Below are 13,338 nucleotides of genomic sequence, written 5' to 3'. Positions count from 1 at the left end.
GCCCTACATCAACTCAACACTACCCTAATCCTTTCTGCCAATAACTTCTTGATGCACCCCCTCCTTTTGTGTCACCAGCCCCTCCCTCTAGATTGTAAGCCTTTGGCAGGGCCTTCTTCCCTTGTGTATCATACTTGACTGTGTGCACTTTACCCAGAATTTGGAACTGGTAATTTTTTACCACTACCATTCCAGTTTATGATCTGGCATTGTACTATTATCTGCATTGTGTTGCATATCTTATTGCTATTACCTGTATTGTTGTATCTATGGTCTGTTACCTGTATTGTTCTGTCAACCCTGTTATCATTGTCTGTAATCCTATTTATTGTACAGCGCTGCGTAATATGTTGGCGCTATATAAATCTAATAAATAATAATAATAATAATAATAGAGACAGGCTATATAAATATTATGGATATTGCTTAACAATATATACATTGGTCTGAGGACACTTTATTTGTCTCTGTCATTTCAGTGTGTACTCCTCTCTGTTATTGCCTGAGGAAACGGGAATATACCTGTGAAACGCGTTGCATTGTATTTTGGAGTATATAAATAAACTTTTCTGTATAAAAATCGACCGTATCATGTCTGCTTCGGGGAGGTGAGTCCACCACTACCTCCCGAAGAATTTTAAAGTTTTTAAATACATTTTATTCTTTTGGTGCCTCTGTTCTCTTTACAATATCAGTATCCACCCCTGGTAGAGGGGTCGAATCCCCTTTTCTTCTCCTGACCTACAGAGAGCGACATCTTAATCCTGAGTGAGGACATGTCTAATCTCCTCACCTGCCTACACAGTGGTTGCCTATATGGTAACCCTGACTTGTGAGTATATCTAATATATACTTTTCAATTACCCATTATTTTACATACTACACTATATTGGGCTCTCAGTGTTCCCCTCTTTTTTCTTTGCATTGCGAAGTACTTTTGCTGTGTGTTTTGGGTCATAGTCATGCTGAAATGTCCACTGGTGGCCAAGTTTCTCTGCAGACTACCTGATGTTGTCATTGAGAATCCACATGTATTACTCTTTTTTCATGTTGCTGTTTACTGTGATTAGGTTCCCTGGTGCAATGGCTGAAAAAACAACCCCAAAACATTAGGTACCGGCCACCATGTATGACAGTGGGGATGGTGTTCTTTGGATTGAAGTCTTCTCCTTTTTTTTATGCCAAATGAAGGAAACATCATTGTGACCAAACAATTACATTTTTGTTTCACAGCAGCCCAGAAGTCTTCTTATTTGTCTAGATGAGCATTTCCAAAGGCCAAGCAAGCTTTTGTGTGCCTTATCTGGAGAAGTGGTGTCCTCCTTGTTCTGCATCAATGGAACCCAGCAGTGTGCAGTGTCTGTTGGATTGTCTGCCTTGAGACATTTCCACCAGCAGATCCCAGATTCACCAGGATGGTCTAGGAGGTGATCCTTGGATTCTTTATCACCTGTTTCACTATCCTCCTGGCCAGCACAGGTGTCACTTTTGGCTTCCAACCACGTCTTCTGAGATTTTCCCCAGTGCAGAACATCTTGTATTTTTTAATAATACTTTGCACTGTAGCCACTGGAACTGGAAAACATTTAGGAATGACCTTGTAGCCCTTTCCTGACTTGTGAGCAGCCACAATGCACAGCTGCAGGTCCTCGCTGAGCTCCTTTGTCTTAGCCATGACTGTCCACAAACTAACTGCAGAGAACTGCTGTTTTTCATCTGTTAAATTGATTAAAACAGCTGTTCCCAATTAATCAGGGTAATTAGGATGCTTTAGAACAGCTTGGACTATGTGCAATGGTATAGAACTTTGGATTTTCCCACAGACTGTGACGGTTTGTGAAGGGTATGAATAATTTTGGACTGGACACTTTTTGCTCAGATTTAAATAAAAACTGAGCATTTCTCCCCCCACAATAATGCCCTTTGTACCTTGTCTTATTATATTTTGGTAGACACCTATGTAATTTCCCATCCCATTACTTGCTGGTTGAATAAAAGTAACTTTAAGTCTAAATTTGCCAGGGGTATGAATAATTATGGGCAGCCCTGTAAGTATAAATTACTTTAAATAACAAACATTATCACGGATTTAAACAAATAGAGAACGTGAGCATTACAGATCATATAATAAGGTATTAAAGATCTGAAGAAAAAAAAAAACCTCAATAGAGAGGTAGTATATAACAGGTTTATATATTTAAAGCCGACCTGAACTTTTGCATAGCACACAATGAAAAAATTTAATTCCACATATAAATACTGTAGAAATCAACTGCACTAAGCTGTTTATATAGCTACACCAGAGTGTAATTATCTGCAGGAGCGCCTTATCAGTAGGTGTGACACAGCACTGAGGTTATGACTGCACAGAAAAATACTTTAACACTTTCTGTGCTCGCAGAAAGTTAATCCAGTTAAATCTTCAGGGTTTTTTTATGTTTTTTGCAAATTGTAATGAAGATTTTATTCCACCCTAACGGTTATCATGCTGTACCTAATCTTTTAGAACAGAGAGGACATTCTGAGTTTAGATTCACTTAAAGTGGGTCCACTCTGACCCAGCATCCCATACTTCATTGAATTTATGAGATCTGTGGGATAATGAATGTGACAACTTCTACAAAAGGTTTAGGAAATACATTTTCTGTAATAAAATGGGATGACTGGGAGAAGACACCTTCAAGGAAGAAGCTAGTACAGCTTTAGTTGCATTGCACACCTGGCACACAAACATGTTTTGTGACTTGCTGCAAGAGGGAAAGGACTTGTGGAAGAGAGTCACCCACTGATCTTTACCCACAGACAGGGCCGGCCCGCCCATGAGGCGGGGTGAAACTTTTGCCTCAGGCGGCACTTCTGGGGGGGCAGCACCCGCCCGTCCATGTGTGTGGGGGGCCGCCCGAGCTGGAGGGGATAGCGGGCAGGAAGGGGGTATTGGGCCTAGCGGCGGGGAGGGGGGTCGGACCCCCCCCCCTCCCTCGCCTGGGTCCCCCGTCCTCCGCTCCCCTCCAGCTTTAAAAAGGTCCGTGCTGTGGCTGCAGCTATTCGTAAGAGGCAACGGGCGGGGATTACTCACCTCTTCCTCGTTCCAGGCCAGCGTGCGCTCCACTGACGTCACTTCCTGCGGCGTAATTGCCTCCGGCGGCAAAAAGTCTAGGGCCAGGCCTGCCCACAGAAACCTGCTAAACCTTGCAAATTACATTAAAACAAATGTCACAGAATTCACTAGCAGCTGGGCATGTCCATCAGGAGTGGACCCGGTCAGCTGCAGCTCCACAATCTTAAAAACACATTCTATTAACAATCAAACTCCATTAACATAGTTTATCCTGGGGGTTCTGTTCCAGTCGTACAATATCTTATAAGACCTTTCCCTTATAGTGCGATTAATTGAGGCTCTTCTTATCCAACTGAACACACCACCCAACTTCTCTAAATCCAAAGGAAGTTGTTTTTACTTTGTAATTACCAAGAACAAATTGTTCTTTGAAATTATGCCATCTATCACCTGGATGAGCTCTTCTTTTGTTTCACTTTGCCTTACAGCTGGGTGGGAGCCTGCTGGACTGGACACCTATGGAGAAACTGGTGTTGATTTATTAATGTATAGCGCCCGCACTAGTCTTGTATTGCGGTGCTGCACTAGAGACAGCGTAATCTACAACGAGCATGCACCTTAAGAGTGCACGCTACATTGCCGACAGCGCGTGTAGCATGCATGCGTTACATCTAATTCGTGCTGAGCAATTTACCATGTGCCACGATATACATTAATAAATCAACCCTACTGTGACATCAGTATTTTCTGCCTTATTGAGCTTCCTTTTTAAGCTATAGACACACTTTCAAACTCTTTCCCCGATCTTTACAGATCATTTTGGGCAGCAGTTTAAGTGCAAAAGTTATACAGACTGGCTGACTTCTGAAGGAGAGGACAATGACTTCAGAGAACACCAGTGCACGGAAGTATATGGAGTTGCGCCCCGGCGAAAAGCGACATCAGACCCTGCAGGAAAGGTAGTTGTCTTTTAGCATATTTTGGAATAGGCCAAGTCAGCAACAGGACACAAGCAGTCTGGATAAAGGAATAACCAGGGCAGTAGCAAGCTGAATCAGACAAACAGCAAGTCTATTCTGTTCTAAGGGAAGGGAAGACAATAAGTGGAGGCCACTTGAAAATAGCATTTGCTTGTTTCACGCCTTTAGTAATTCATTGCAGAAGGTAAACAACATCATGGAATACCTGTACCTTATACTAGACTTTTGCCTAAAATAATTAAGGATGATATTCTCGGATGACAAAAATCTAGCATCTGTTTGTAGTTTTTAGCTTTATTCAATTTGTTGTCCACAGCAGTACAAAACCTATTCTTGTTTTTGTTTTAGGTAATATTGCCAAAATAACAGGATCATTGTTATTGGGGTAAGTACATATATTTATTTGATTAAATGCAAAATTATTTTAAAAAATAATACAGTGAAAATACTGCCTGGCATAGCACATATTAAAGCTTATATCCATATTTTTTATTGCCCATACAGTTGTGTTTTTTTACAGATGACATTATATGCGAACAAAAGCAATTCTTTTAGCTCACAGAGCAGCATTGTTTGGAGTTGTTATTGTGATTGAACTGTGAGACGTTACTAGAATATCAGTAACATTTATTTAACAATCTCTAAGTGTGCAACGCATTTCACGGGTCAACATCCCGCTTCATCAGGCAAATTTTTGGGAGAACACTAAGTAGGATCAAAGTCTGGCCCAGCTCCTCTGCAGTGTTCTCCAAAAAATGTTGCCTGATGAAGCGGGATGTTAACCCGTGAAACGCGTTGCACACTTGGAGATTGTTAAATAAATGTTACTGATATTCTAGTGACGTCTCACAGTTCGATCATTTCTCGAGGGAGGTGAGTTCACCTACTTCCCCTGTTAGACGGATTTTAATTATTTTATACTTTGTTGGCGCCTCTGTTCGTTGGGTTTTTCTCACATATTTTTTTGAATGCTTCACTTTTTGAGCCACTATCCCCTTTCTGGTGAGACATGGTCATGTGCCGAGGAGTGAATTTTTGTATTGTGTAGGTTTACATTACACCCGTTGTCGCACTATTCTCCACAATGTGCAAGCGGAAGATCCTATGTTGAAACAAAACAAAAGAAAAAAAAAAACATCAGTGCCAAATTGACTATCCTCTGCGCCTGATACTGTCACTCTATTCCTCTTGACTGTAATAAATGTCTCCAAGATGTGGACTTGGCTCTCTCAATCCTCTCTTCTGTGCTCCCAGCTCCCTTGCACAGAACCTTAATAGTGTGATGTTTCAACAGTCTCCTCATCTTTGGAGAGGTGACAAGGGGGGGGTCTGAGGGCAATCTGAGGGTATGGGCGGGCGTTTGGGTGCCTGCAAGGGGGAGATTAGGGTCTGATCTGATGGGTAGCAGTGACAGGGGGTGATTGATGGGTGATCAGTGGGTGATTAGAGGGGAAAACAGATGTAAACAATGCACTTAGGAGGTGATCTGAGGGCGGGTCTGCGGGCGATCTGAGGGTGTGGGCGGGTGATCAGATGCCCGCAAGGGGCAGGTTAGGGTCTGATCTGATGGGTGGCAGTGACAGGTGGTGATGGGGTGATTGATGGGTGAGTGACAGGTGATTGACAGGTGATCAGTGGGTGATTACAGGGGAGAATAGATGTATACAGTACACGGGGGAGGTCTGGGGAGGGTCTGAGGGTGTGTGTGGGGGGGGGGGTGATCAGGAGCCCCCAGGGGGCAGTTTAGGACCTGATCTAAAGGATAGCGTTGACAGATAGTGACAGGGGAAGATTGATGGGTGATTAGGGGGGTGATTGGGTGCAAATTGTGGTCTGAGGGAGTGATCAGGGAGGTCTGAGGGGTGCTGTGGGTGATCAGGGGGCGGCGGGGCAGGATCAGTGTTTGTGTGTGCTTACTAGGGGTCTGCCTCCTGCCCTGGTGGTCCCTCGATCACTGGGGCCACCAGTGCAGGAGGCAGCCTGTATAATACACTTTGTATACATTACAAAGTGTATTATACGCTTTGAACGCGGCAGATCGGGGGTTAACAACCCGCCGTGCTGGTAATTGGATGGCGGAGCCTAATGCCAGTGGATGCGTGCGCATCTATGCGCGCGTTCCCCGACTATTTAGTCCCCCAGGTACCAACGCCTATCGGCATTACACGGTCCTGGGGGTGCCACTTTGCCAACGCCCATAGCTAGTGGGCAATCGGCAAGTGGTTAACCACTTGAGGACCTAGGGCTTTCTACCCCTTAAGGACCGGCCACTTTTTTTCCATTCAGACCACTGCAGCTTTCACGGTTTATTGCTCGCTCATACAATCTACCACCTAAATGAATTTTGGCTCCTTTTCTTGTCACTAATAAAGCTTTCTTTTGGTGCTATTTGATTGCTCCTGCGATTTTTACTTTTTATTATATTCATCAAAAAAGACATGAATTTTGGCAAAAAAATGATTTTTTTACCTTTCTGTGCTGACATTTTTCAAATAAAGTAAAATTTCTGTATACATGCAGCGCGAAAAATGTGGACAAACATGTTTTGGATAAAAAAAAACCCATTCAGTGTATATTTATTGGTTTGGGTAAAAGTTATAGCGTTTACAAACTATGGTGCAAAAAGTGAATTTTCCCATTTTCAAGCATCTATGACTTTTCTGACCACCTGTCATGTTTCATGAGGGGCTAGAATTCCAGGATAGTATAAATACCCCCCAAATGACCCCATTTTGGAAAGAAGACATCCCAAAGTATTCACTGAGAGGCATAGTGAGTTCATAGAAGATATTAATTTTTGTCACAAGTAAGCGGAAAATGACACTTTGTGACAAAAAAAAAAAGTTTCCATTTCTTCTAACTTGCGACAAAAAAAAATGAAATCTGCCACGGACTCACCATGCCCCTCTCTGAATACCTTGAAGTGTCTACTCTCCAAAATGGGGTCATTTGTGGGGTGTGTTTACTGTCCTCGCATTTTGGGGGGTGCTAATTTGTAAGCACCCCTGTAAAGCCTAAAGGTGCTCATTGGACTTTGGGCCCCTTAGCTCAGTTAGGCTGCAAAAAAGTGCCACACATGTGGTATTGCCGTACTCAGGAGAAGTAGTATAATGTGTTTTGAGGTGTATTTTTACACATACCGATGCTGGGTGGGAGAAATATCTCTGTAAATGACAATTTTTTAATTTTTTTTACACACAATTGTCCATTTACAGAGATCTTTCTCCCACTCAGCATGGGTATGTGTACAAATACACCCCAGAACACATTATACTACTTCTCCTGAGTACGGCGATACCACATGTGTGGCACTTTTTTGCACCCTAACTGCGCTAAGGGGCCCAAAGTCCAATGAGTACCTTTAGGATTTCACAGGTCATTTTGAGAAATTTCGTTTCAAGACTACTCCTCATGGTTTAGGGCCCCTAAAATGCCAGGACAGTATAGGAACCCCACAAATGACCCCATTTTAGAAAGAAGACACCCCAAGGTATTCAGTTAGTAGTACGGTGAGTTCATAGAAGATTTTATTTTTTGTCACAAGTTAGCGGAAAATGACACTTTGGGAAAAAAACCAATAAAAATCAATTTCCGCTAACTTGTGACAAAAAATAAAATCTTCTATGAACTCACCGTACTACTAACAGAATACCTTGGGGTGTCTTCTTTCTAAAATGGAGTCATTTGTGGGGTTCCTATACTGTTCTAGCATTTTAGGGGCCCTAAACCGTGAGGAGTAGTCTTGAAACAAAATTTCTCAAAATGACCTGTGAAATCCTAAAGGTACTCATTGGACTTTGGGCCCCTTAGCGCAGTTAGGGTGCAAAAAAGTGCCACACATGTGGTATCGCCGTACTCGGGAGAAGTAGTACAATGTGTTTTGGGGTGTATTTTTACACATACCCATGCTGGGTGGGAGAAATAACTCTGTAAATGGACAATTGTGTGTAAAAAAATCAAAAGATTGTCATTTACAGAGGTATTTCTCCCACCCAGCATGGGTATGTGTAAAAATACAAACATTAAATAAATATTGGTATGCACGCCATCAAAAGTAGCAAGTAAATATGTAATGCAAGAGGGTGCTTAGTCGGTAAACCAGACCTGACACTAGGTCTTACAAAATCCTAATAGAAGAAATAACTGGCACACCACGCAGTTGAAATGCTTAATTTGTGATTATATTGCAAGCACAAGAACAATATGCGTATCAAATACAAACAAAAGGGCTTTCAAACAGACAATGAATAGCCCAAAATGTGGCACAATGTGTTTAGACAAAATACATAATACACAATACAGGCATTAACAGCAGGAGGGATCAAAGAAGGACAATCAAATGCATATGAGCTAACTGCTGCCTGAGTAAACAAACAAATGTCAGTAGCAGGTGTCCGCCCAGCGGCACCTAAAGGTACTCTTTGGACTTTGGGCCCCTTAGCGTACTTAGGGTGTAAAAAAGTGCCACACATGTGGTACCGCCGTACTCAGGAGAAGTAGTATAATGCGTTTTGGGGTGTATTTTTACACATACCCATGCTAAGTGGGAGAAATATCTCTGTAAATGACAATTGTTTGATTTTTTTTACACACAATTGTCCATTTACATAGAAATTTCTCCCACCCAGCATGGGTATGTGTAAAAATACACCCCAAAACACATTATACTACTTTTCCTGAGTACGGCGGTACCACATGTGTGACACTTTTTTGCAGCCTAGGTGCGCTAAGGGGCCCAACGTCCTATTCACAGGTCATTTTGAGGCATTTGTTTTCTAGACTACTCCTCGCGGTTTTAGGGCCCCTAAAATGCCAGGGCAGTATAGGAACCCCACAAGTGACCCCATTTTACAAAGAAGACACCCCAAGGTATTCCGTTAGGTGTATGGCGAGCTCATAGAAGATTTTATTTTTTGTCACAAGTTAGTGAAAAATGACACTTTGTGAAAAAACCCAATAAAAATCAATTTCCGCTAACTTTTGACAAAAAATAAAATCTTCTATGAACTTGTCATACACCTAACAGAATACCTTGGGGTGTCTTTTTTTCTAAAATGGGGTCACTTGTGGGGTTCCTATACCGCCCTGGCATTTTACGGGCCCAAAACCGTGAGTAGTCTGGAAACCAAATGTCTCAAAATGACTGTCCAGGGGTATAAGCATCTGCAAATTTTGATGACAGGTGGTCTAAGAGGGGGCGAATTTTGTGGAACCGGTCATAAGCAGGGTGGCCTTTTAGATGACAGGTTGTATTGGGCCTGATCTGATGGATAGGAGTGCTAGGGGGGGTGACAGGAGGTGATTGATGGGTGTCTCAGGGGGTGGTTAGAGGGGAAAATATATGCAATCAATGCACTGGGAGGTGATCGGAAGGGGGTCTGAGGGGGATCTGAGGGTTTGGCCGAGTGATCAGGAGCCCACACGGGGCAAATTAGGGCCTAATCTGATGGGTAGGTGTGCTAGGGGGTGACAGGAGGTGATTGATGGGTGTCTCAAGGTGTGATTAGAGGGGGGAATAGATGCAAGCAATGCACTGGCGAGGTGATCAGGGCTGGGGTCTGAGGGCATTCTGAGGGTGTGGGCGGGTGACTGAGTGCCCTAGGGGCAGATAGGGGTCTAATCTGATAGGTAGCAGTGACGGGGTGATTGATGGGAAATTAGTGGGTGTTTAGGGTAGAGAACAGATGTAAACACTGCACTTGGGAGGTGATCGGACGTCGGATCTGCGGGCGATCTATTGGTGTGGGTGGGTGCAAGCAAGGGGCAGGTTAGGGGCTGATTGATGGGTGGCAGTGACAGCGGGTGATTGATGGGTAGCAGTGACAGGGGGTGATTGATGGGTGGCAGTGACAGGGGGTGATTGATGGGTGATTGATAGGTGATTGACAGGTGATTGACAGGTAATCAGTGGGTTATTACAGGGGAGAACAGATGTAAATATTGCACTGGCGAATTGATAAGGGGGGGTCTGAGGGCAATCTGAGCGTGTAGGCGGGTGATTGGGTGCCCGCAAGGGGCAGATTAGGGTCTGATCTGATGGGTAACAGTGACAGGTGGTGATAGGGGGTGATTGATGGGTAATTAGTGGGTGTTTAGGGTAGAGAATAGATGTAAACACTGCGCTTGGGAGGTGATCTGATGTCGGATCTGCGGGCGATCTATTGGTGTGGGTGGGTGATCAGTTTGCCCGCAAGGGGCAGGTTAGGGGCTGATTGATGGGTGGCAGTGACAGGGGGTGATTGATTGGTGGCAGTGACAGGGGGTGATTGATGGGTGATTGACAGGTGATTGACAGGTGATCAGTGGGTTATTACAGGGAAGGACAGATGTAAATAATGCCCTGGCGAATTGATAAGGGGGGGGGTCTGAGGGCAATCTGAGCATGTAGGCGGGTGATTGGGTGCCCGCAAGGGGCAGATTAGGGTCTGATCTGATGGGTAACAGTGACAGGTGGTGATAGGGGGTGATTGATGGGTGATTGATAGGTAATTAGTGGGTGTTTAGAGGAGAGAATAGATGTAAACACTGCGCTTGGGTGGTGATCTGATGTCGAATCTGCGGGCGATCTATTGGTGTGGGTGGGTGATCAGATTGCCCGCAAGGGGCAGGTTAGGGGCTGATTGATGGGTGGCAGTGACAGGGGGTGATTGCTAGGTGATTGATGGGTGATTGACAGGTGATTGACAGGCGATCAGGGGGGATAGATGCATACAGTACATGGGGGGGGGGGTCTGGGGAGAATCTGAGGGGTGGGGGGGGTGATCAGGAGGGAGCAGGGGGCAGGGGGGGGGGGTAAAAATAAATAGCGTTGACAGATAGTGACAGGGAGTGATTGATAGGTGATTAGGGGGGTGATTGGGTGCAAACAGGGGTCTGGGGGGTGGGCAGGGGGGGTCTGATGGGTGCTGTGGGCGATCTGGGGCAGGGGGGGGGGGAAATCAGTGTGCTTGGTGCAGACTAGGGTGGCTGCAGCCTGTCCTGGTGGTCCCTCGGACACTGGGACCACCAGGGCAGGAGGCAGCCTGTATAATACACTTTGTAAACATTACAAAGTGTATTATACACTTTGTATGCGGCGATCGTCGGGTTAACATCCCGCCGGCGCTTCCGTATGGCCGGCGGGATGTTGCGGCGGGTGAGCGGCGCCAGGCGGAGGCGGAGGATCGCGTCACTGATGACGCGATCGCTCCGCCCATGCCCCTACAAGGACCGCCGCCATTTGTCAATACGGCGGTCCTTGCGGGGTGCACTTCCCGGCCGCCATTTGTCAATACGGCGGTCGGGAAGTGGTTAAAGAACAGCTGTCAGGCATACTATCTGAGAAAAAACCCCACATATATAAGTAGCTAAATACCTGCTCTGCTTACATAACATATGTATTGCACTGTCCACGTTTTGACTTTAGTGATTTTTCTACAGTAAAAAAAGAGAAAATCCTTCTTAGCATTTCCCATTTTAAGTGTGGCTATTTTGAAGCCAATTCTGTAATTTCCTCCCTCTCTCCTCTGCCTGATTTGCCCGCCCTTCACTATAGAAAGTGCATTGTCTCAGCATAAGGAATATTGGTCAATCAGAGAGGAACAGAGGTGTGGGAGGGGAAAACAGGAGGGAAAGTGGCTTCAGCCGATTAGGCTGCATTAGTTAAGTCTGAGGGGAAGTAGAGAAGCAAAAAAAGACAACCCAGCATGCCCTGCAACTTCCTTTTTGTGTACCAAATTTTGTGTGTACCAAATAAAAGTCAGGTAAACTGGGGATTGATCATTTATCAACAAGAAAAGTAAAAATGATTTTAACTTTTGGATTGCCTGGTTATCATCCTTATTACTTGTTTAACAGATAAAAATAAAGAACTGATTTTTGATGTTATGCCCGACAGTTACACTTTAAGCTAGTTCCTCTCTGGAGATTAAGGCCTCAATTCATAAAGCATTACCGCATGCAGTCAATTCATAAAGGCTGTTACCGCATGAAAAACTGAAATTACCGAGCAGTAAGTAACAAGTTACCGACACCTCTGGTGAGGTCTTAACAATGCAAAGTGCAGGGAGCCGAAAGTCTGTGCAGGGAGCCAAAGTCTCTGTGAGTCTGTGCAGGGAGCCGAAGCCTGTGTGAGTCATCTGTGCAGGGAGCCATCTGTGTGAGTCATCTGTGCAGGGAGCTGAAGTCTGTGTGAGTCATCTGTGCAGGGAGCCGAAGTCTGTGTGAGTCATCTGTGCAGGGAAGTCTGTGTGAGTCATCTGTGCAGGGGGCCGTAATTACAGCTTGTTTTTTTTTTTATATATAATTTATTGGAGGAAAGCAACATCAAAATTCCAACAACAATCATACTTTCTTTTCCCCCATTTCTTACATTTTCCATATAAAGTAAACCCCAAAAAAGAAACAAAACAAACATTCCCTCCCCTCCTCATCCACCCAGTCTATATAATATATTCCTCAACATATCCCACCCATAATATAATACAAGAAAAAGGATATCCATCCTATAAAATACAGCATATCCCCATCTTCCAATATAAATCACCCTTCACCTAACATGAGACCTCTCCCCTACATCTCCACCATACTCCCATATTCCACCGTGTTTTGATACATAAACCATTTTCCCCATTTATCATTAATTACCCCAACTTTATCCTGCTGAAGAGCAATCTGGTTCTCCAGATCCTTCACCATATTGACTCTACCGATCCAATCTTTAACCACTTGCCGACCGCCCACTGCACAGAGGCGGCCGGCAAGTGGATCCCGCAAGGTCCGCCGCATGCACAGAGGCGGCGGTCCTTGTACGGGCATGGGTGGAGCGATCTTGTCATTCGTGACGCGATCAGCCACCGGCGCCTGGCTCCGCCCCCCTCACGCTGTAACCCGCCGGCCGTTTGGAAGCGCCAGCGGGTTAATAGCACCCGGATCGCCGCATACAAAGTGTATAATACACTTTGTAATGTATACAAAGTGTATTATACAGGCTGCCTCCTGTCCTGGTGGTCCCAGTGTCCGAGGGACCACCAGGGCAGGCTGCAGCCACCCTAGTCTGCACCCAAGCACACTGATTCCCCCCCCCGCCCCCTGATCACCCACAGCACCCCTCAGACCCCCCCTGCCCACCCCCCAGACCACTGTTTGCACCCAATCACCCCCCTAATCACCCATCAATCACTTCCTGTCACTATCTGTAAACGCTATTTTTTTTTTATTCCCTAAACTGCCCCCTGCTCCCTCCTGATCACCCCCCACCCCTCAGATTCTCCCCAGACCTCCTCCCCCCCCCCCGGTGTGCTGTATGCATCTATCCCCCTG

The 13,338-nt window shown here is 45.0% G+C and overlaps 1 protein-coding gene across 2 annotated transcripts in view; it reads left to right on the top strand.

Annotated features, from left to right (window-relative positions):
• Positions 1 to 13,338, top strand: part of SERAC1 (serine active site containing 1) — a 197,657-nt gene that overhangs the window by 41,575 nt on the left and 142,744 nt on the right. For both annotated transcript variants that reach the window (XM_068231859.1, XM_068231858.1), the window contains exon 3: positions 4,387 to 4,423. In XM_068231859.1, coding sequence (XP_068087960.1) covers positions 4,387 to 4,423 — 37 coding nt within the window. The remainder of the gene's footprint in view (positions 1 to 4,386; positions 4,424 to 13,338) is intronic.

This window comes from Hyperolius riggenbachi, chromosome 4, assembly GCF_040937935.1.
Source record: "Hyperolius riggenbachi isolate aHypRig1 chromosome 4, aHypRig1.pri, whole genome shotgun sequence".
In the NCBI taxonomy this organism is placed as follows: domain Eukaryota; kingdom Metazoa; phylum Chordata; class Amphibia; order Anura; family Hyperoliidae; genus Hyperolius; species Hyperolius riggenbachi.
Note: the sequence above shows the minus strand (reverse complement) of the source record. Positions and strands in the feature narration are given on the sequence as shown.